The 22,192-nt window shown below is 46.8% G+C and overlaps 1 protein-coding gene across 6 annotated transcripts in view; it reads left to right on the top strand.

Annotated features, from left to right (window-relative positions):
• Positions 1 to 7,644: 7,644 nt before the first annotated feature.
• The window catches only part of PFKP (phosphofructokinase, platelet), an 84,312-nt gene continuing 69,764 nt past the window's right edge, over positions 7,645 to 22,192 (top strand). For 2 of the 6 annotated variants that reach the window (XM_048837685.2, XM_048837683.2), the window contains exon 1: positions 7,648 to 8,045. In XM_048837685.2, coding sequence (XP_048693642.1) covers positions 7,952 to 8,045 — 94 coding nt within the window. In that variant the 5' untranslated portion in view covers positions 7,648 to 7,951. Of the gene's footprint in view, positions 8,046 to 22,192 lie in introns of all 6 variants that reach the window. The other 4 variants (XM_048837680.2, XM_048837682.2, XM_048837681.2 and 1 more) reach the window with 4 other exon arrangements.

Raw genomic sequence — 22,192 nt, 5'->3', positions numbered from 1 at the left:
GGGAAGGAATCTGGGAGGACAGAGGGGAATCTTGGGGAGGCAGGCACAGTGGTCAGCTTGGGTTTTGAGGATACTAGGGAGGGGAAGTTACAGGAGGAGATGAGAGAACTCATAAATATTGCCAGGGACACAGGCAAAGAGGGACCTTTGGGGAAGGAAGATCAGACAGGAAGAAATATTGCAGTGAGAGGCATCTTTGAGAGCTGGAGTGAAGGGAGACCTTAAGGATGGGGACCCAGGATACAGAATCCAGAGGAGGGGGGGAACTAGGTACTATGGGGAGATGATGTAGAGGGGAGATGCTGAGACTTAAGCAATTTGGAGATGGGGAGGCAGAGACAATGGGGTTCTTAAAAAGAGGCAGACAAGGGTTGAAGAAAGGAGGGATGGAGAATGGGAGCTGGATCTAAAAGAAGCAGAGAGGAGGGGGTGAAGATTGGGGGGGGTGGGAATATGTGTTCCTTGTGGAGAAGGAACTTGTATTGGTGGAAACATCATGGAGATGAGACCTATGATATTGCAGGGGAGGAGATTTATCTTCTCTCCTTAATTTTGTAGGCAAAATTACTCCACTGGTTCACAACATGTTTATTTCAATGAGCACAAGATACATCCATTACTTGTTCCATGAGTATGAATCCGATAATACTTGCAGTTTATACTGCTCTCCCAGGCATTGTTCACCCAAACTCTAGAGTGTCCCAAGGTAAAAGCCTCCTAATATGGCCACATATTAGCAGGTCACATGAGGGGTCAACGTTCTCTTGGAGATCTAGGATTCACTTAGGTCTCTTAAGAGACTGAGTTGTGCTGGGAAATGGGAGGAAATGCAGCACTCCAGCAGGACATTGAAAGGCATAATGTATATGCAAGTACACCTTGCAGAACCTGTGTAATAGGTGTAGCCTGCCCCGCACTCCCTTTTTTGCAGGCTGTGGATGTATGGCCCTGCCCATGCCCCACCCAGGCACACATGTCTTGGGGCTGCTACTGATAACAGGTCAACTCCCACTGCTGGAAACACCAGCTAATAGCTCACTATGGAAGCTCACTGGAAGAGGAAATAAAGGCTCCTTGTGTACTCCACCCTAGCATACTCAAACTAATTAGTGTCATTCACTAACTAGTTGATAAATGCAACATTTCCTCTTGTAAACCAGCTTGGGCAACCTTATCTGTTCTAAAGCCTCTATGTAGCTTGGTGCAATTGATGATACATGTATGACTTGGATGGCTCTTTAATTCTAAGCTGTGTATTGGTCTGGGATTTCTCTTGGTGGTTCTCAGCCTAGTTTTGCATTTGGGGGAGGAGGGAACACTTAGCCACAACTGTGCAATATAAGCTGAATAAGACTGTACTTTTTCTATTTTAAAGAGTTTATTCCCTCCTGTGTTTTGTTTTGTGAGTGGTTGTCCCCAAAACAGGCAAATGACTCAAGTATGTTTTCCTTAATGTGATGTGTGCCCTGTGCTTAGCAATGTTTAACAAAAGCTGACAAATGAAATTAACATACTGTGTGCATGCATTTTTTTCTCACTGATTTGACAGTACTGAATACAGGTATCCAAGCACATTCATGTGTGCATATGGTATGTCCAAATTAAAAAGTATAAGCCATGGATTCTCAAACACTTTCATAATGTGAACAATTCTCTAAATGCAGAGATTGTCTCCAGGATCCCTGGTCTTCCCATTTAAGTTTGCATGGACCACCTATCCTATCCTCCCATTCATGCTCATAACATCCCTGTAACAACTAGCTGTTCATGTGAATAACAATGTTAGGAAAATGTCTTGTATTTGTAAATGTTTCGATGCAATTTAGCCCCTCAAAACAGTGGGAAGGAGACAGCACCATATAATGAGCCAGGTGACCACTGGTTAAAGCACTGGTAAATCTTAACATAAGACAGGTACTCCTCTGCAATAATAGGTTAACATACCTCTCAATCATACAAGCAGCCTTAAGTTTTTTGCATTAACTATTTATAGATTTCTTTATGCTAGATCAGTACTGTCAGGGTGTGAACCAGGTAAGAGCTGAACCAATCTTCCTGCTTCTAAAATTAGTTTTCCTGCTAAGCCTAGGGTGGCTGGGAATTCATTTACCAATTCCTTATTTTGGTTCAAGTTCAAACTTTTTTGGAAAAACCAAAAGCTTTAGGTGAGGGGAGGGGGAAGGAATAATGAATAGAACAAATATTGCCTCATCCAGTGTCTAATTTTTATGTAAAATAATAGAAGTCAAGTAAACTTAAAGATTAAGTTAATTAAACAAATTATTTGTGATTTTGGTGTCCTATAAAACCTGATTCAACTCCCATTAAAGTCTTCTCATTGACCTTAATGAGAACTGGGTTAAAAGTCCATAGAGAAGAGTTGGATAAATCCCCAAATAATGAGTATGAAGAAACAAATAGTAACTTCATGGGAATACATTCATTATTGATACACTGAGGAGTCAAGAAGGAGTTATGACTGATGTTCAGTATCTGATTTCCCTTTTGTGGGGAATGAGCCTCCAGGGTGACATTTTTTACATCTTCTCTAGCCAAAAAAAATACACTTTCTCTTCTTTGTAGTAGGCATTTATCCACTCTGACCATCATGCTGCTGACTGGGCAAGTATTTTAACCTTGTTATGCTATTAAGTACTGTTGTCACCCATCTTTAAAATGAGGCTATACTGGCCCAATATACTGATGATGCAAGTTCTGCTTCTATTTGTTAGACAGGAATGTCATTGCCACTGGAAATTAATTACATCTTAATAGGGGAAAAATGACTTCTCTGTCTGATATGAATATGGGGGAAGAATATAGACTAATAGTTCGATTATTTAAAATAAAACTTTTGCCTGTTTGGTTATGTGTGCCTATGTTGGGGGTGGCAGGAAAATTTCTGTTCAAGGCTCTATTCATTCCTGGTCTCCTCTTAATGCGAACAAATACATTAGGAAATGTTGTTCAGGTAATTTAGTAAAAAGCTCTTTACTATTCTGATCACAGGTCTGCCTTACTTTAGTCTCAGTATCAACTTCCCACCTTTTCCCACATAAATCAAGCCTCTTCTCATCTTCACAGTGTGCCATTCCTCTCCTACAGCAAATCCCTCACACTATCTCATACACCCAGCAACACTCCTACACCCCACCCAGGCTTCTATCCATATTACATATTTGTATTAATGTAATGCCTAGGAGGCCTGAGCAAATTGAGGTGCCATTATGTTAGGTGACCTACAGTAAAATAGTCCATGCTCCAAAGAGGTGACAATGTTAGCTTATGACAAGATTTAATAGGTGGGTGAAACCAAGAGGGAAAGGATGAGGTAAGAGTAATGCAACATGCTTTAGGATAGATGAGGCATGAGCACAGTTGGTAGTGTCACGTTTTGGGGTGCAACCCAGACAACTGAGGACCTGTGTCACCACCTGCCCCGCAACTCTGTGTGCCTTAAATGGTATGCTGCTGTGGCTCACAGTACTGACACCAACAGCCAGCCTTACAAGCATGCAGGTCACACCCTGGCTTCCACCACCCAGTTACCTTTTTGCAGAGTGACCCTAACACCAAGTTCCAAACTATCTGTCTCTAGTATCCAGCCCTTTCCTGGAACACCCAGAGAAGTTTAAGTTTATTGTTCCTTTAAAGAGTCAATACGCTGCAGCTCATTAATTTAACTGGGGTTTGAGAAAGTTTTATTTCAGTCACAGCACTGAATTGGTTTATAGAAAAAGTAGAACAAGTTTATTAAACAAGTCATAGGTTTAAGTGATACCCAGTATAAGGATAGAAAGGGTTACAAGTAAACAAAAGTGAAAATATGCTTCTAAGACTAAAACTTAATTTCAGCAAATTACATTCTTTGCCTAAGCAGTTTCTTGCCTAAACTGTTCTTCAACTTCAGTCCCTTGGTTGAAGGACCCAACATTCTGTAATTTCAAGAGCTACAGCCTCTTGAATCTCCCAAGTGATAGACAACTACGGAGTTCTCCCCTTTTTATAGTCCAATAAACCTTTAAAATATCTTCTTTGAAAGATAAGCCCAGAAAAAGAGCTTCTCTCTTTCTGGGGTGTGGATTCCATGCTGTATTCCCCAAGTTCATCAATCCTGTTTCAAGATCCAGGAAGATTTCCTGGGGTGCGGTCTCCATCCTCATGCTGACTCCAATGTGACTGGAGTTTCCATTGTTTTGATTTCACACTGGTTAATTTACATTGGAGACTGGTAGGTAGCTGCATTCTCTCCTATCTGGGAGAAAACCAGTTTCTCCCTTTACTTGGTCACAGACATTAAAGCATAGTATCTGTGAGTATCCACAAGTCATCACGCTGTTAATGCATACATTTCTCAATGATATTAGTGTGACAAAGCGGAACTGTTCTTAATGTGTCCTCTGAATAGTGTGGGGGGTGCCTCAGTTTCCCCTATGCAGTTCTTAAGTATTGAGGTGGTGGGATAAGGGTGTATGATTGTTGCAGAGCCCTAGGGGGCAGGTGTGTGCAGGGGTCTGGACATGGAGAATGGCCAACACCCTGTTTCCTGGCAACTGATGGCCTGGCCCTTCCCCCCTGAAAGGTGAGAGCTAAAGGGTTGGAGAACAAAGGAATCCAGTGACCTCCTGGCCCAGGAAAGGGACAAAGCCCAGAGGAGGAGGGGCTGGAGAGAGTTTCAGTTTGGGGCTGGCTGAGGACATGGAGTGAAGTGCAGACACGGTTGTCTGGCTCACTGCTGCCCCAAAATGGACCCAGCTGAGGGGTCCTGTACTCTGTACTTACAAGCTCTGTTTTAGACCATGTTCCTGTAGTCTAATAAACCTTCTATTTCACTGGCTGGCTGAGTGTCACATCTGACTGCGGAGTTGGGGTGCAGGACCCTCTGGCTTCACCAGGACCCCACTTGGGTGGACTCGCTGGGGGAAGCGCACCGAGGGGGAGAGGATGCTGAATGCTCTGAGGTCAGACCCAGGAAGGTGAAAGCTGTGTGTCCTGAAGACAGTCTGCTCACAGAAAGAAGACTTCCCTAGAGTCCTGACTTGCTTTGTAGGGAGCAGTTCCAGAACATCGGCCGGGGACTCTGACAATTAGTCACCAGGGTGTCCCAGACTTTCCTAAAAGACCTTGCTCAATACACTGTTATAATACAATTATTGTATACAATCAGTTGTCAATTGCTTATCGTTTGAGGCTCTGTCTCTTCAGTTAATCACAGAATATCAGGGTTGGAAGGGACCTCTGGAGGTTATCTAGTCCAACCCCCTGCTCAAAGCAGGACCAATCCCCAACTAAATCATTCCAGCCAGGGCTTTGTCAAGCCTGACCTTAAAAATATCTAAGGAAGGAGATTCCACCACCTCCCTAGGTAATGCATTCCAGTATTTCACCACCCTCCCACTGAAAAAGTTTTTCCTAATATCCAACCTAAACCTCCCTTACTGCAACTTGAGATCATTACTCCTTGTGCTGTCATCTGCTACCACTGAGAACAGTCTAGATCCATCCTCTTTGGAACCCCCCTTCAGGTAGTTGAAAGCAGCTATCAAATCTCCCCTCATTCTTCTCTTCTGCAGACTAAACGCTCCCAGTTCCCTCAGCCTCTCCTCATAAGTCATGTGTTCCAGTCCCCCTAATCATTTTATTTGCCCTCCGCTGGATGTTTTCCAATTTTTCCACATCCTTCTTGTAGTGTGGGGCCCAAAACTGGACACAGTACTCCAGATGAGGCCTCACTAGTGTCGAATAGAGGGGAACAATCATGTCCCTTGATCTGCTGGCAATGCCCCTACTTATACATCCCAAAATGCCATTGGCCTTCTTGGCAACAAGGGCACACTGTTGACTCATATCCAGCTTCTTGTCCACTGTAAGCCCTAGGTCCTTTTCTGCAGAACTGCTGCAGAGCCATTCGGTCCCTAGTCTGTAGCGGTGCATGGGATTCTTCCATCCTAAGTGCAGGACTCTGCACTTGTCCTTGTTGAACTTCATCAGATTTCTTTTGGCCCAATCCTCTAATTTGTCTAGGTCCCTCTGTATCCTATCCCTACCCTCCAGCGTATCTACCTCTCCTCCCAGTTTAGTGTCATCTGCAATCTTGTTGAGGGTTCAGTCCACACCATCCTCCAGATCATTTATGAAGATCTTGAACAAAACCGGCCCGAGGACCAACCCTTGGGGCACTCCACTTGATACCGGCTGCCAACTAGACATGGAGCCCTTGATCACTACCCGTTGAGCCCGACAATCTAGCCAGCTTTCTATCCACCTTATAGTCCATTCATCCAGCCCATACTTCTTTAACTTGCTGGCAAGAATACTGTGGGAGACCATGTCAAAAGCTTTGCTAAAGTCAAGGAACAATACGTCCACCGCTTTCCCCTCATCCACAAGGCCAGTTGTCTCGTCACGGAAGGCAATTAGATAAGTCAGGCATGACTTGCCCTTGGTGAGTCCATGCTGACTGTTCCTGATCACTTTTCTCTCCTCTAAGTGCTTCAGAATTGTTTCCTTGAGGACCTGCTCCATGATTTTTCCATGGTGATTCGCGGGAAGCTGGTGGGTGGGCGGAGAAGCAGAGCAGGGTGTTGTGTTCAGGGGAGGAGGCGGAGGTGGAGGTGAGCTGGGGCCGGGAGCGGCGCGGGGAGCTGCTGGTGGGAGCTTTGCACCCATCAAATTTTCCCGGTGGGTGCTCCAGCCCTGTAGCACCCACGGAGTCAGCACCTAAGGTGCCACTTTTGGCCAGTTGTTAAATTTAGAAGCCCTTTTAGAACTGGTTGTCCTGAGGGACAACCACTTCTAAAAGGGCTTCTAAATTTAACAACTGGCTCTAGCAAACAGGTGCGAACCAGCTCCAGCTCACCACGGGTTATAGGGACCAGCAGCTCTCGCTTTTAGGATTGCAGGGAATGGCCTGGGTGCCTAGTGTAACCAGAGCAGGACAGAGGTAGGTCAAAGAGAGATGAGGGTATTATGTGCCACCTAGCTGCTTTCAGGGGTACTGCCCCTAGGTGCTGGAACTAGGGGTGCTGCCGCACTCCCTGGCTTGAAGTGGTTTCCACCATACACAGGGTTTACAGTTTGGGTCAATGGCTCTCAGCACCCCCATTAAGCAAATTGTTCCTGCACCCCTGTACTGCCCATCTTTTTATTGCCAGACCATGGAGGGCGAGGACAGGGAACAGCTCCCCGAGAGTCCCCAGACAGGCCCAGTCTACATTCCTCCCAGCACCTGCAGGCAGAGAGCCCTGAGGGCTGCTCAGGGCTGGTCTCTAGCAGGGGGAGTTGGCGGGAGGAACTGTGCAGCTCCCTCCTCCTGCGGCTCTGCCAGGAAACCAGCCGCGTCCTCTGCCCCCTCCCTCTTGCTCCAGCACAGTGACGGGAGAAAGGAAAGGAGGGGGCCGCCCTTGCACGTCTCCCCCTCTTCCCCACCCATTCTAGCCTCTCCCACCTTCCCCACCTGCCGGCCTCTTCTTCCATCACTGCCTCCCCCGCTGCGCCATCCCCACGCACGCTGCAGCATCCCAGCCCACTCCCCACCCCCGCCCGCTGCAGGCTGCCGAGCTCCTTGGGTGGCGCGCTTGCTCTCATTGGCTTCTCGCCCTGCCCTTCAGAGGGTGGAGCCGCACCGGCGCCGCGGCTGGGTTGCTCTGTGCAGAGCTGCCCGGGGTGGGGGGAGGCCGGAGCGGAGGAGGCTGGAGCCGGAGCAGTAGTAGTAGCAGCAGCAGCGGCGGCTGGGGAGGGGCGGGATGTGAAGGCTGCGCCTCTCCCGCTTTGTCTGCACGTGTTTTATGCCGTAGCGTTTCTGTTCCGGGTTCCGTCCCCAGGGCAGAGTCCCCGCAGTCAGGGACTCCCTCCGGCGCCGCCCAGGGACCTCGCTCGCTCTCTCCAACCCCCAGCCGGGCAGGGGAGCCGCGCAGCCGGCCCGCAGCTCGCTCCCTCCCCTCCCAGCACCATGGCGGACCAGCCGGCGGATAAGAAGTTCTTCGAGAATCTCTCGGGCGCAGGGAAAGCCATCGGGGTGCTGACCAGCGGCGGGGATGCGCAAGGTGACTGCCCGTGCAGCTGCGGGGGGGGGGGGGGTACGGGATGGCCGTGGGCGGTATTGGGCAGCATGGATAATGTGGGAGGGGGCAGTACAAGTGTGTGTGTTTGGGGAGGGGGGAGTGCATGTCATACGGTACATTTGGGGGGAAGGAAAGGGGCAATACGGTAAAGGGGTGCATCGGGCAGGGGTGGTATGGAGACGGGCCGGGTGCTCATGTGGCGGTGGAGTGGGCATGGGTGGGAGGTGCCTGGACTCTGGGGGCCAGTGGGTGGGCAGGCAGCATGCACACTCGGGCAGGAACACGTTGGGTCGGGGCACGGCGGGCAGTGAGGTAGGGAGCAGATGGGGCACTGGATCTGGGCTAAAGGGGGCAGGTTAGCCAGCAAGGTGGGCCGGCGGAGAGTGCCGCTTCCACTGATCTCGGACTGCTTTACTGAGATCAGTGTAAAAAAAATAAAATCGTCCTTTTGCCTAACCTCCGCGTCTGGGCTGCACACGTGCCTAGATAGGCAGGGCGGCAACAAGCTGCCTCCCCTCATCCTCCCTCCTTCCCTCGTCACATTTTCAAACGTGTGACCTCTTCTGAGCGTGCCTTCTGGAGGGCAGGGAACCGAAAGCTCCAGTAACTGTATCCCCGAGACGCCTTTCGGGGGATGGCAGGGAGAGGGGAGGATGGAGAAAGGGCTAGTGAGTGGCCAACATGTGAGGGGGGTGGGAGAAGGTGGTGGTAGGTGGAGACTTGGTGCATTGCACATGGGGAGGGGAGCTGTCTGCTGCTGGGGCAGTGCCGCCGCTCACCTCATCCGCCTTTCACTTCGGTCTTTGACGAGGCTCAGGAGCAGTAGTTTTGCATTCCTGACAACGGTTTAGGTAGCTGACACCCGCGCAAGATTAATACGTTGCAGATATCCCTTAGCTTCGATCGGGAAACCGTCCAAAGCAAGGGTAGCAGGGGTTTAATGTTGGGGCTTAGAGACCAAGGACCTACAGAAATTGAATCAAAGGGCGACCAGGGAACGGGAGAACGGGTTGAAATGTACTAACCTGGTCATGAGGTCCCTTCTCAGGCCCCCTCCCACGTGTGTCTTCAAATTAATTTATGTATGTTATTAACAGTTCCATCTTGGGTTGCTCAAGGCGCAGATTCTAGATGGGTGATGCGGGGCAATATTTTAAAAGAAAGGCTCTCGATCTCCTTAGCCAGAAGGAGAATTATCTCGTTAATGTGCACCGCTGCCATCATTCCCCATAGCCGCCTCCTGGGTGACATTAGTTTTGCTGCAGCTCCGGGAGCGCGTTGGGAAGTAGTTTAATCCGGTATCTGCCAGTTTCGCTGCAGATCGGGAGTATTTCAGGAGCGTGGGGCGCGGTGCAGGGGACAGTCTGTGTTGTCCTTTGCATTGGGGATGGGGACCGGGCCTCCCCGCCAGTCTTTCACGTGGGTGAGGGTGAAGAGAGAAGTATGGTTCCTGCAGATGTGCTTCTGGGTGGAGGGAGTTGTGGGTGTGTAAGGGTTTGGAGGAGCGGGGACTAGTTCCCCCCCCGCTTCTCTCAATGAATGTATAAGGAGAAAGCCTCACTCTCCTTGATAGAAGAAAAGGAGTACTTGTGGCACCTTAGAGACTAACCAATTTATTTGAGCATGAGCTTGATAGGTGTGTGTTTGGGATGCGGGGGGACCTGTCCTGTCTTCCCTCCCCGCCCCCTCTTTCCCTAGTGCGTAGGAGAATGCTAGTTTGCATGGACCAGTCTCTCCTGGCTCACTCCCCGCCTCCAGTGTGTACGTGATCCGCGGCCAGTCGTTGCGGATTCCTTTGTGCGTCATATCTCTGCTGAAGAAGCATCCTTCCTCCCTCCCCCTGGAGTAACGGGGTGCCTTGGGGTTTTACCTGGGGTTAGCTAACCCCTTCCACAATACGGGGGCAGAAGGGATCTGCCACCCCAGAGAACGGGGCAGGCAAGCTGCTTCCCTTGACAATCAGCGACTGGCTTGGCTCCTTTTGCAGCCGTCCGCCCTATGACGGTGCTCCCAGTTGTGCTGAAATCATTCCAGGAGCCGTCGGGATCCGGGCACCTGAGCCCACCTAGCGCCATTTTCCTTTGAAACTGTGACAGTGAGTTCCTCGGAGCAGCATAGCAGCACGTCCAGCGAGAGGCTGAGCCCTGCCACTCGCTTCCGCCTGGCTGCGGATCACATCACGCAGGAGCAGCGCCTTTAAAAAAAGAAAAAAAGTGTCTGACATCGCTGTCTCCACCGGGCGCTATAGTGCAACATTTAAACAACTCTCCAAAGTAAATCGATCGGCCCTAGATTCGATTCTCTGCAAAGTGTAGCAAAAAATAAAAAGGGAGGAGCGTTTGGGGAGCCCTGCCCAAGCTCCGGGACTGTTTTGCAAAGCCTATGAGCAGGGTACGCTGGATGTCGTCCAAGAGGTTTTGTAGGCAACATCCTTTCATTTCTCTCAGGAGAAGCGAGACTAAACCCAACCTTAGGGCTTTAGTGGGTCTGTCTGAGTGGCATTAAGGACTCATTTACATAACTGGGTTGGGATTTGGGAACAGTTCAGAAGACTGAAGTATACAACCTCCATTCTGCATCACATCCTGGGAGGGGAACAGAATAAGGAGGCGTATGAGTCATGACCTTTCAAAGTCATTTGTACCACGTGGGGCCAAGGGTAATGTAGAGAGAATATTGAGGTCTGTAGTTGAGAGTTTTTATATTAAAAACAAGCAGATTAACAGTTTTGGAAGAACTAAGTTGTACAAAGTAATCCTGTTTTAAATTGGGAGGATTTTCTATTCTTTAACTGATTTTCCATGCCCCATTTGCTTTAACTTCTTGAATATTTACAACAGAAATTTGTTTCTACGGACAACAGGAATGGATATCATTACAGTGACACCTATTAGTGCTGCATTATATGATGGCTTCTGAGTTTTCCCCCACTGTTAACCTGTATTTTCACTGAAGCAGCAGGCACATGTCTACACTGTTGCAGGCAGATGCTTGACCTAGAAAATCTCAGCCCAAGAGTTTACTATTTTGGGTGTTTTTTGTACTTTTTAATAATTTAAAAGTGGCCTTTTTTAAAGTGAAAAATTACATGTCTTTTATATTTAAAGTATATATTAATGTTCAAGATGTGGCATCTTCAAATTTACAACTGTTAATCTCCTTAAGGGTTTTTTAGTGTGTATATAGTATTATGGGTCCAAGATGCTTAAATCTGTATTAATACACATTCACAGCACATACTATAGCAGCTCCCTGCAACAGTCAGGATTTAATCAGTGTATTTACAGTGTAGATGTACTTTCCACCATTTTGTGTGGTGAATATAAGCAGTGTATTGGGGATTTAGTGTAAGTGAAAATGTTACAGATAATTTGTGCTTGTAAAGTGTACTCTGTACTTGCTGTGTCAGCACTACAATTTTGGCCACCCAGCTATTAAATGGGGAAACAAACCCAGTAACTGGTATTCTGTCTCTTGATGTATATTGTGATTGAACATTGACAGCTGATTCTCAAGGATCTATCAGCTTGATGTGCCAGATTCTGGACTGCATCCAAATGTGGTTGGTGCAGTTTTGGAGGGAGGGGCATGAGAAGGGGGTCTTTAAGCAGCTCTTATGCCCTCAGATCCTGGGGTTTGCACGTCATGGGTTGGTCCTTGGCAAAATGTAGAACAGTCTCAGGGCTACTTTATGTCGGCTGTCAATGACCCCCCCCCAAGGCCATTCTGGCAGTTACAAGTCACTGAGGCACGAAGAGTGTCCCCTAGGCAAATTGTTAATGTTAGGACCATGGGGAGGGTGGTAGAGGAACAGCAATTACAGTGGCCCAGGATCCATTATATAGAGGGAATTCTGTATTGGCTAGGGCTAACAGATTGGTGGGACAATGTAAAGTGGCCAGGGAATGGCTGAGAATCTGGACTGCTGTTCTTTAAAACTCCAGTGTAACCTTAACCACAAAACAGGATGTTCGGGTAACTTCAAGGTTTGAATGCTGTGAAAGATAATCTGAGTGAGGGGCCTGAGACTGTGAATTCCGTGTGCAGGTGCATTGGGCTGTTGGTCCCGCTGTGTTGGGCCTGGACATGTTAATACTGGCACCGGTGGATGAATTTATACACCAGCCACTGGCTCCTGAGGTGTGGATCCTCTTTCAATAGAATGTCACCCTCCCCTTATTCTCTGTCACCCACAGGAAGTGAGTTGTTCTGTGTGTTTTAGAACATAAAAATCTAAATGACAGTCGTGTAAATTTATATACTTGCCTCAGCTCTTCCTCACCCCATCCCTTCATTTGCTTGTTACTCTTACTCTTTGGTTTTGAGCTCTTAAAGTTAAGAGCTATGTCATGTTTTTTCATTTGTATGGTAAAACACCTAGCACACTTTTGGGCACTAATGAAATAGTCATAGCCTTCTGGGTTACACAGCCCAGAGCCCAGATCATGGCTCTGTGGTAGGCAGACCTGTGCAGCAGTTTCATCACCTACTGCTTTACAGTCTTATATTGCCCCAGTCCATTACATGCCCCCCCCCAAAGAAAACAAACCCTTTTCTGCACCCAAAATTGTAGAATTTATATGTATATTGTATAATGGTTGCTAAGTGTGTTATGTATATACATAATTTGAAGATAGCTTCATGGATTTGTTTTACATTTTGTAAATAAATCTGAAGAATAATTTCTTTGCTAAAAAAGTTGACATGTCATGTTTCAACATACATTTTACAGATAGGAAATGAACATTTTATAGTTAATGGCAATTTGTATAGACTTTTTCAGTATTCACTGTATCTGGTGTTTTGGAGATGTTACTTCTAAAATTAAAAAAGTGACTTGTGTCACAAATCAATTTCTAAGTGATTGGTGCTAATTTTTTTTTTAAGAGGCAGAGAAGGCATTTTGAGGGGAAGCAAGCCTAAAATGCCCAAGATGCTATTGTGTGTGTGTGTGTATATATATATGTAAAATTATTTCTCTAAACATATGCAGTATAGAAGACATGCTAGCATATGCATTTACACAATAGAATATCTTGTTGGAGAGGGTTCAGAGAAGAGCCATGAGAATGATTAAAGGATTTTAAAACCTGCTTTATAGTGTAAGACTCGAGCTCAGTCTATTTAGGTAAAGAAAGAGAAGGTTATGGGATGACTTTATTTAAATCTATAAGAACCTGCATAGGGAACAAGTATTTAAAAATTGGCTCTTCAATCTAGCAGAGAAAAGTATAACACGATGAAAAGTATAACAACCTTCAATGGCTGGAAGTTGAAGCTGGACAAATTCAGATTGGAAATAAGGTGTATATTTTTAACAGTGAGAGTAGAATCATAGAATATCAGGGTTGGAAGGGACCTCAGGAGGTCATTTAGTCCAACCCCCTGCTCAAAGCAGGACCAATTCCCAATTAAATCATCCCAGCCAGGGCTTTGTCAAGCCTGACCTTAAAAACTTCTAAGGAAGGAGATTCTACCACCTCCCTAGGTAACGCGTTCCAGTGTTTCACCACCCTCCTAGTGAAAAAGTTTTTCCTAATATCCAACCTAAACCCCCCCCCACTGCAACTTGAGACCATTACTCCTTGTCCTGTCCTCTTCTACCACTGAGAATAGTCTAGAACCATCCTCTCTGGAACTCCCTTTCAGGTAGTTGAAAGCAGCTATCAAATCCCCCCTCATTCTTCTCTTCTGCAGGCTAAACAATCCCAGTTTCCTCAGCCTCTCCTCATAAGTCATGTGTTCCAAACCCCTAATCATTTTTGTTGCCCTTCGCTGGACTCTCTCCAATTTATCCACATCCTTCTTGTAGTGTGGGGCCCAAAACTGGACACAGTACTCCAGATGAGGCCTCACCAATGTCGAATAGAGGGGAACGATCATGTCCCTCGATCTGCTCGCTATGCCCCTACTTATACATCCCAAAATGCCATTGGCCTTCTTGGCAACAATGGCACACTGTTGACTCATATCCAGCTTCTCGTCCACTGTCACCCCTAGGTCCTTTTCCGCAGAACTGCTGCTTAGCCATTCGGTCCCTAGTCTGTAGCTGTGCATTGGGTTCTTCCATCCTAAGTGCAGGACCCTGCACTTATCCTTATTGAACTTCATCAGATTTCTTTTGGCCCAATCCTCTAATTTGTCTAGGTCCCTCTGTATCCAATCCCTGCCCTCCAGCGTATCTACCACTCCTCCCAGTTTAGTATCATCCGCAAATTTGCTGAGAGTGCAATCCACACCATCCTCCAGATCATTTATGAAGATATTGAACAAAACCGGCCCCAGGACCGACCCCTGGGGCACTCCACTTGACACCGGCTGCCAACTAGACATGGAGCCATTGATCGCTACCCGTTGAGCCCGACAACCTAGCCAACTTCCTACCCACCTTATAGTGCATTCATCCAGCCCATACTTCTTTAACTTGCTGACAAGAATACTGTGGGAGACCGTGTCAAAAGCTTTGCTAAAGTCAAGAAACAATACATCCACTGCTTTCCCCTCATCCACAGAACCAGTAATCTCATCATAGAAGGCGATTAGATTAGTCAGGCATGACCTTCCCTTGGTGAATCCATGCTGACTGTTCCATGCTGATCACTTTCCTCTCATGTAAGTGCTTCAGGATTAATTCTTTGAGGACCTGCTCCATGATTTTTCCGGGGACTGAGGTGAGGCTGACTGGCCTGTAGTTCCCAGGATCCTCCTTCTTCCCTTTTTTAAAGATTGGCACTACATTAGCCTTTTTCCAGTCATCCGGGACTTCCCCCGTTCGCCACAAGTTTTCAAAGATAATGGCCAATGGCTCTGCAATCACAGCCGCCAATTCCTTTAGCACTCTCGGATGCAACTCGTCCGGCCCCATGGACTTGTGCACGTCCAGCTTTTCTAAATAGTGCCTAACCACCTCTTTCTCCACAGAGGGCTGGCCATCTATTCCCCATGTTGTGATGCCCAGCGCAGCAGTCTGGGAGCTGACCTTGTTAGTGAAGACAGAGGCAAAAAAAGCATTGAGTACATTAGCTTTTTCCACATCCTCTGTCACTAGGTTCCCTCCCTCATTCATTAAGGGGCCCACACTTTCCTTGGCTTTCTTCTTGTTGCCAACATACCTGAAGAAACCCTTCTTGTTACTCTTGACATCTCTCGCTAGCTGCAGCTCCAGGTGTGATTTGGCCCTCCTGATTTCATTCCTACATGCCCGAGCAATATTTTTATACTCTTCCCTGGTCATATGTCCAACCTTACACTTCTTGTAAGCTTCTTTTTTATGTTCCGCTAGGATTTCACCGTTAAGCCAAGCTGGTCGCCTGCCATATTTACTATTCTTTCGACACATGGGGATGGTTTGTCCCTGTAACCTCAACAGGGATTCCTTGAAATACAGCCAGCTCTTCTGGACTCCTTTCCCCTTCATGTTAGTCCCCCAGGGGATCCTACCCATCCTTTCCCTGAGGGAGTCGAAGTCTGCTTTCCTGAAGTCCAGGGTCCGTATCCTGCTGCTTACCTTTCTTCCCTGTGTCAGGATCCTGAACTCAACCAACTCATGGTCACTGCCTCCCAGGTTCCCATCCACTTTTGCTTCCCCTACTAATTCTTCGCAGTTTGTGAGCAGCAGGTCAAGAAAAGCTCTCCCCCTAGTTGGCTCCTCTAGCACTTGCACCAGGAAATTGTCCCCTACGCTGTCCAAAAACTTCCTGGATTGTCTATGCACCGCTGTATTGCTCTCCCAGCAGATATCTGGAAAATTAAAGTCACCCATGAGAACCAGGGCGTGCGATCTAGTAGCTTCTGCGAGCTGCCGGAAGAAAGCAATTAATTAACCACTGGAACAACATATGAAGGGTTGTTGTGGATTCTTCATCACTGATGATTTTTTTAAATCAGGATTGGATGTTTTTCTAAAAAATCTGCTCTAGGAATTAATTTGAGGAAATTCCATGTCCTGTGTTGTACAGGATGTCAGACTTGAGGATTGTAAAGGTCCTTGGAATCTATGGATATATAAATAATTTGGTAATAATTTTGTGTTATAGCAGTGCTTTTGTGTTTAGGAAACAATCTTTCTAAAAAGAAAATGGTAATTCAGAAGGATTTTAATTATGTTGCCATATTTTAAATGGCTATTTTAGCCACAATTTAGTCTCTAAGCCACTGTTGAAATCCTCTGTGTGTATCGTTGGTGTACTGAGTAATGAGGACAGTCTCGTGACTACTGAGTACATCCATTTTCCAGTAGTAATTATACAATTACATTTCATAGATACTCTCATGGAAATGCTGGTTGTAAGAAGCCAAAAGGTAATGAAATAAAACATTGTTTACCAGTGTTTTATTAGTCAAGTTGTGCTTCAGGAGAGACTTCATGCTTTCCTCTGTAGATATCTTTTTATATATTTGAATGCACTCTGGCCAAAATATTCAGATGTAAGTACCCAATGGTAGGTAAAGCCCTATATAGGTTTTATGACATCACTAGATTATTCAATACTGAACAGCAACAGATTCTTCATTGTAAGCTCTGAGTACTGAACACTTCTGGAAATTGGCTAGGTGCTTGCCTTTAAGCACCCAAGTCTGAAAATATTGCCATCTGTGCACAGAGGCAAACAGATTCCAAGGTCTGAAGGGACCATTGTGATCATCTAGTCTAACCTGTATAACATAGGCCGTAGAACTTGTCCAAAATGATTCCTAGAGCAGATCTGTGAGGAAAAAACATTTAGTCTTGATTTAAAAATTGCAAGCCATGGAGTGCAAAATAGTCACACAGTGTTGAGCAATGGTAACGTGTATATTAAATAGCCAAGTTATAAATTTTCAGTGAGGGTATACAGAATGGCCTGAGGCAATGGGTCTCTTCTCCATACTGGCAACCCATGATGCAATAGACAAAAGCTTTGGGATCCATCCACCTCTTATTTAGGCTACATATACAGTATGAGCCAAGGGTGTGACTCATGCGAGCTGTCATTGAGCGAGGGGGAGTGTAAATAGCAGCGTAGCTGCTGTAGCATGAGTAGCAGTAGTAGAGGCATGGTGTAGCTGTGCCTCATACAACTTGCCTGAAGCTTATGGGTCTGTACTCGGCCTGACTCAACCATGGCCTCCGCTACTGCTCCCCATGCTGCTGTGGCTACACTACTATTTATACTCACTCTATTCAATGTGAGCTAGCCTGAGCATGTGTACAAGAATAGGAGAATTACAGCCCTACCGATAGTATAGGTGTAGCTTTAGACAGAAGGGGAGAGTAGTTGTAACCTCTTGAAACCTGGTTACAAGCCTAAGTGTTGCTCACATATCCGCCTTTTGAGCCACTTCTTCTGACATGGCTTTCATACTTCGAGATTTACATAATTGTATCAATAGGAAAACACACATGAGTTTGGGGTCATCTTCCTAAAATGTTGTGTAGAAGTAATTTAAGTAGTTAGTTGGATAAACAAGTTGTTTATTGAAGAAAACTGTATGCTTAAAGTACTCTGTGGGACCGTTGCACTGTAAATCTTTTGAGGCACTGAAGTGGAACTATTGCTTTACAAATAATAATTATCAATCTAAGTATTTGGTAAAAGTTGTGAAATTCTCACTGATGGCTGGAAAACCAGGTTGTGTGAATGCCTTATTGTGTATATTAACCCAAGCTGATATTCCTGGACTAGAATCTTCCCATCTTTATCAAATAGACACGGAAAATGTAAATGTGTGGAAACAACCCTGGATTTTTATATACATTTTTAGCTTTGCATTGGCATCCTGTTTCAAAAGTAAACTTCTCAAACTGAAAGCAGCAGCGAGTTCTTAAAATGGAAACAGAAAAGAGAAGTTGGTTTAAAATGAATAAGCATGGAACCGGCAAAAAAATGCTGCTGACACTGAGAAGGAAATGAATAATTTAACATTAGAAAAAGTTTAGTACTAAAGCAAATTATATTTTCTGAGCCTTTTAGTCATGTAACTTTTTTAGTGAATTTGTTACCTGTCTTTTGAAATGCTACATCTATTGTAACTCTGATTTTTTTGGTGGAGTTGACTTCCTCAGCATTAGGAAAACTGCTCAAAATGAATACATGTAAAATCATATAAACAGACAAGAAAAAAAAAAGTTTGAACTGAAAAAAAAAAAGGTGTCTTACATAACAAATAGGGCTAAAACACACATGTAAAACCATACAGTAACTAAAATGTACTGCATCAGTAGAGACCCTCTACTTTATTAAAAAAATGAGCAAAATAGTGTTCAAAAACGTTTTTCTTTCCCTTCACGCTTTTAATGAAGAAACTGTTACAAAGGTTAATCAACCAAGGGAGAAAAATCCTATTTAACATCAGGATACCTGAATTAGTGGGATTTAGGAGCCTCTTATCCAATCATTGTGTATGAGACGGCTATAACTGCCAACTCTAAAGGGTCAGAGAAATCAGTATTTTATGCTTAATTTATTTTTTATTGATTTAAGTTGCCTTTCACCATAGCAATTAGGTGCTTACTTACATCGAGCAGCCAGCAATGGGTACTAATAATGAATCACCGCTGCTGTCTCCTGAAATGTTAGCGTATATGCTGGCACCAAGTCAAAAAGTTAAAAAAACAAAAACAAACAAAAAAAACCCACAAACAACTCAAACGAAGGTTAAACAAGTTTCTAATAACATGTCCACACTTGGATTCTGCTCAATTACCAACAATGAGGGAAAGATAAGTCACCTTACCATTATTATTTGTACTCCCATAATGCCTAGGGGCCCTAGTCATGGATCATGTCACTATTGAGCTAGGTGTTGTACAAAGTGTGGCGGTCTCATTGTTTGACCTTATAGTCCGTCTCCCCAGTGGCTTCCACTATCTCATATGGTCCATGCCAGCTGGCTAGGAGTTTGCTTTCTGCTGTCGGCACTATCACCATCATCCGTTCCCTTGGCTGAAATCTCTGTAGTTTCACCCAATGGTTGTAATATGTCCGCTGGGCCTCTTGTGCTTTTTCCAAATGTTCTCGTGCTATAGGGGTTACTCGAGTTATTCGCTCTCTCATCTGTGTCACGTGCTGAATGATATTCTTTCCTGGGTTGGGTTATTCTTCTCAGTCCTCCTTTGCAATATCTAATATTCTGTGTGGGTGGCGTCCGTATAGTAGTTCAAAGGGAGAGAAACCACTGGACGCCTGGGGGACTTCCCATATAGCAAACATTAGATACGGTAGAAGGGTATCCCAGTCTTTTCCATCCTGTACTACCACCGTCCAGATCATACTTTTAAGGGTACGGTTAAACTGCTTGACCAGTCCATCTGTTTGTGGATGGTAGACTGAGGTCCGTATGGCCTGGATGCGGGGTAGGGTTTTTGCTACTGCCTTGGATGTGGGGTTTCTTAAAGGAATGGTTTCTGGATACTGCATGGCATAGTCAAGGATGACTGGTACGTTTCGGTGGCCCCACGCCAATCTTTCCAGTGGGCCCACTATGTCCATGGCTATCCCCTCGAAAGGGACTTCAATAATAGGCAAAGGTACTAATGGGGCCCGCAAATGAGGTCGGGGGCTATGCAACTGGCATTAGGGCAGAAGGCACAATAGCGCTGGACCTCTGCACGTATTCCTGGCCAATAAAACCTTTTCAGGATTCTGTCCAGTGTCTTGTCTACTCCTAGATGTCCCCCAAATAGATGACTGTGAGCTAACTCTAGTACTGCCCTTGTGTGTTTCCGTGGGACTAAGAGTTGTTCTACTTCTTCCCCTCGTATTTGCGTTATGCTGTACAACAGATCGCGTTTGAGCACATAATATGGCCTTGGGCCTTGGTCTTTCCTTCTATGGGTACGCTATTTACTTGCACTACCTCCTCCCTCACATTCACATATAGCGAGTCATTGGCTTGGTCCTGCCCGAAATCCTCACTTGCGGTACCAATCTGACCTAATTCCAGGGGGCCTGTTTCTACTCTGCCCCCTGGGTTGCCACTACTTGGGCTAGGAACCTCCTCAGAGTCCAAACTGGCCTGAATATCTCCTGGCCTCCTGAACGGGTTCTCCTACCAACAAGGGAGGTTTTCAGGTTCTCTGCTAGAATCCTGGTCCCTAATCTTTTATCTGCCCTCCTTTCCTGCCTATACTTTTGGCGTTTTCTGGGGGATGAGAATAACTCTGGGGCAAATTCAGCAAACATTGGGGTGAGGCTATCTGTAGGTGCCTCTGTCTCAGCCTGGGGGTTGCTACCTTCCCCTGGCTCTCCTGGGAGGAGTAAGCCCTCAAACCTGGGGAAGTCCCTACCAATTAAGACAGGGTAGGGGAGCCCAGGGACCACCCCTGCAGTCACCCTGGTAGTATTCCCCTGGATCTCAATCCGTACCGGGATTGTGGGGTAGAAATTTATGGTGCCATGAACACGTTACCCCTGTGGTTTTGGCCCGGGTTACTTGGTCTTGCCCCACCAACTTCCCCAAGACCAGTGTGACAGCACTCCTGGAATCTACTAATGCTATGGTTTCGATACCATTCATTTTTATTGGTCTTGTATACCCATGCGAGGTCATTGCGACCCCTACCGGGCCGATTAGGCCACAATTGCTCTCCGTGATCCCCCAGATTACATTGCATAGGCTCTTCCCTGTTGGGGCATATAGCAGCCCAATGCCCCAATTCCCCACACTTGTTAACACCGCCCCCTTATTCTGGTTGCCACCCTCTGCCTGGGGCTCTTTGGCTGCCCCCCACCCAGCCCTCTCTTTCCAAACCCCCAGGTCCCTTCTTGGCCTCAGGCCATTCCTCGGTGTCTTTCCTCCTAGTTATGGTTCTGGAGTTCGACAGTCCGGGGCCTTGGGTTTGGGACTGGCTTCCTGGTTTGCTGTGTCTCACCCCCTGGGGTCTGGAACAGTTCGCGGGCTGCCAGCTGTCTTTCCACGAGGGAGACCAACTCATCATAGGTGGAGGGGTCATTCTGGCCAACCCAAGCCCATAGGCCTGGTGGTAGCCCCCTCCTATACTGGTCCAGTACCAGGAGCTCCATCATCTTCTCAGAGCTGAGGGCCTCAGGGCGCAGCCATTTCCGAGTCAGGTGGATCAGGTCAAACAATTTCGATCGGGGTGTCTTGTCCTCCGTATACTTCCACCTATGGAACCTCTGGGCTCGCAATGCAGTCGATAATCCAGATCTGCCCAGGATCTCTGCCTTCAATTGCGGGTAATCTGCTGCAGTCTCCACGGCCATATCGTAGACTACCTTCTGGGCCTCCCCACACAGGAACGGGGCGAGGATACCAGACCTCTGATCTTGGGGCCAGGCCTCCCACAGGGCTGCTCTTTCAAAAGCCAGGAGGTATGCCTCCACATCATCCTCCCGTGTCATTTTCTGTAGGCAGTAGCTGGGCCGTATGGTCTGGGTCCCGTCGCAGTTGTGGTTCAGCTCCATAAGGGCCTTCCTCTGGTTCACCAGCTCTTGCAGCAGGGCTCGGTCCTGGGCAGCCTGACTCATCAACAGATGATTAGTCTCCTGCTGCATCTGAGTCGCCTCCTGTTGGGCGGTTGCTTGGACCCGGGTAGCCTCCTGCTGGGCTGCGGTGGCTTGTATTAGGGCCTTGACCACGTCATCCATCTTAGGGATGGGAGGGTTTTGGCTAACCCTGGTTTAAGTCCCCAGCGCGTAGATCCCACCACTAACACCACGTGTGGCAAATTGCCAGCACTACTATCATGAATCTCCCGTTTTCTCTTCTTGGGGGGGGGGCGTGTTCAGGGCACCATTTCTTGCCCCTTAACTGGGGTATTAACTGCCACTAGTGTCCTAGGGGAGGGGAGTGGAGAGGGAGAGACCCGGGCCCGCCCTCTACTCCAGGTCCCGGTCCAGGGGCCCTAGGGATAGCAGTAAACCGCTTGAACTAGCAGTTCCTTCCCCTGGGCTACTTCCCTTTCCTGCCCTTCAGCTTGTGGGGCTTCCTGCCGTCCCTCTGCACAAACCAGGTGTCTCTTTACCTAGGGTCTTAGTCTTCTTAACCCACCACAGCACTTCTCCAAACTCTCCTCTGCTTCCCTCCAAACTGCTCTCTACTCCAACACCAATCCACTCTGCTTCAGCTCCTCCTCTTGTTTGATTGAAGCAGGGGGGTTTTATCAAGTGACTGGCTTCAGGTGCTCC

Source organism: Caretta caretta, chromosome 2 (assembly GCF_965140235.1).
Source record: "Caretta caretta isolate rCarCar2 chromosome 2, rCarCar1.hap1, whole genome shotgun sequence".
In the NCBI taxonomy this organism is placed as follows: Eukaryota; Metazoa; Chordata; order Testudines; family Cheloniidae; genus Caretta; species Caretta caretta.
Note: the sequence above shows the minus strand (reverse complement) of the source record. Positions and strands in the feature narration are given on the sequence as shown.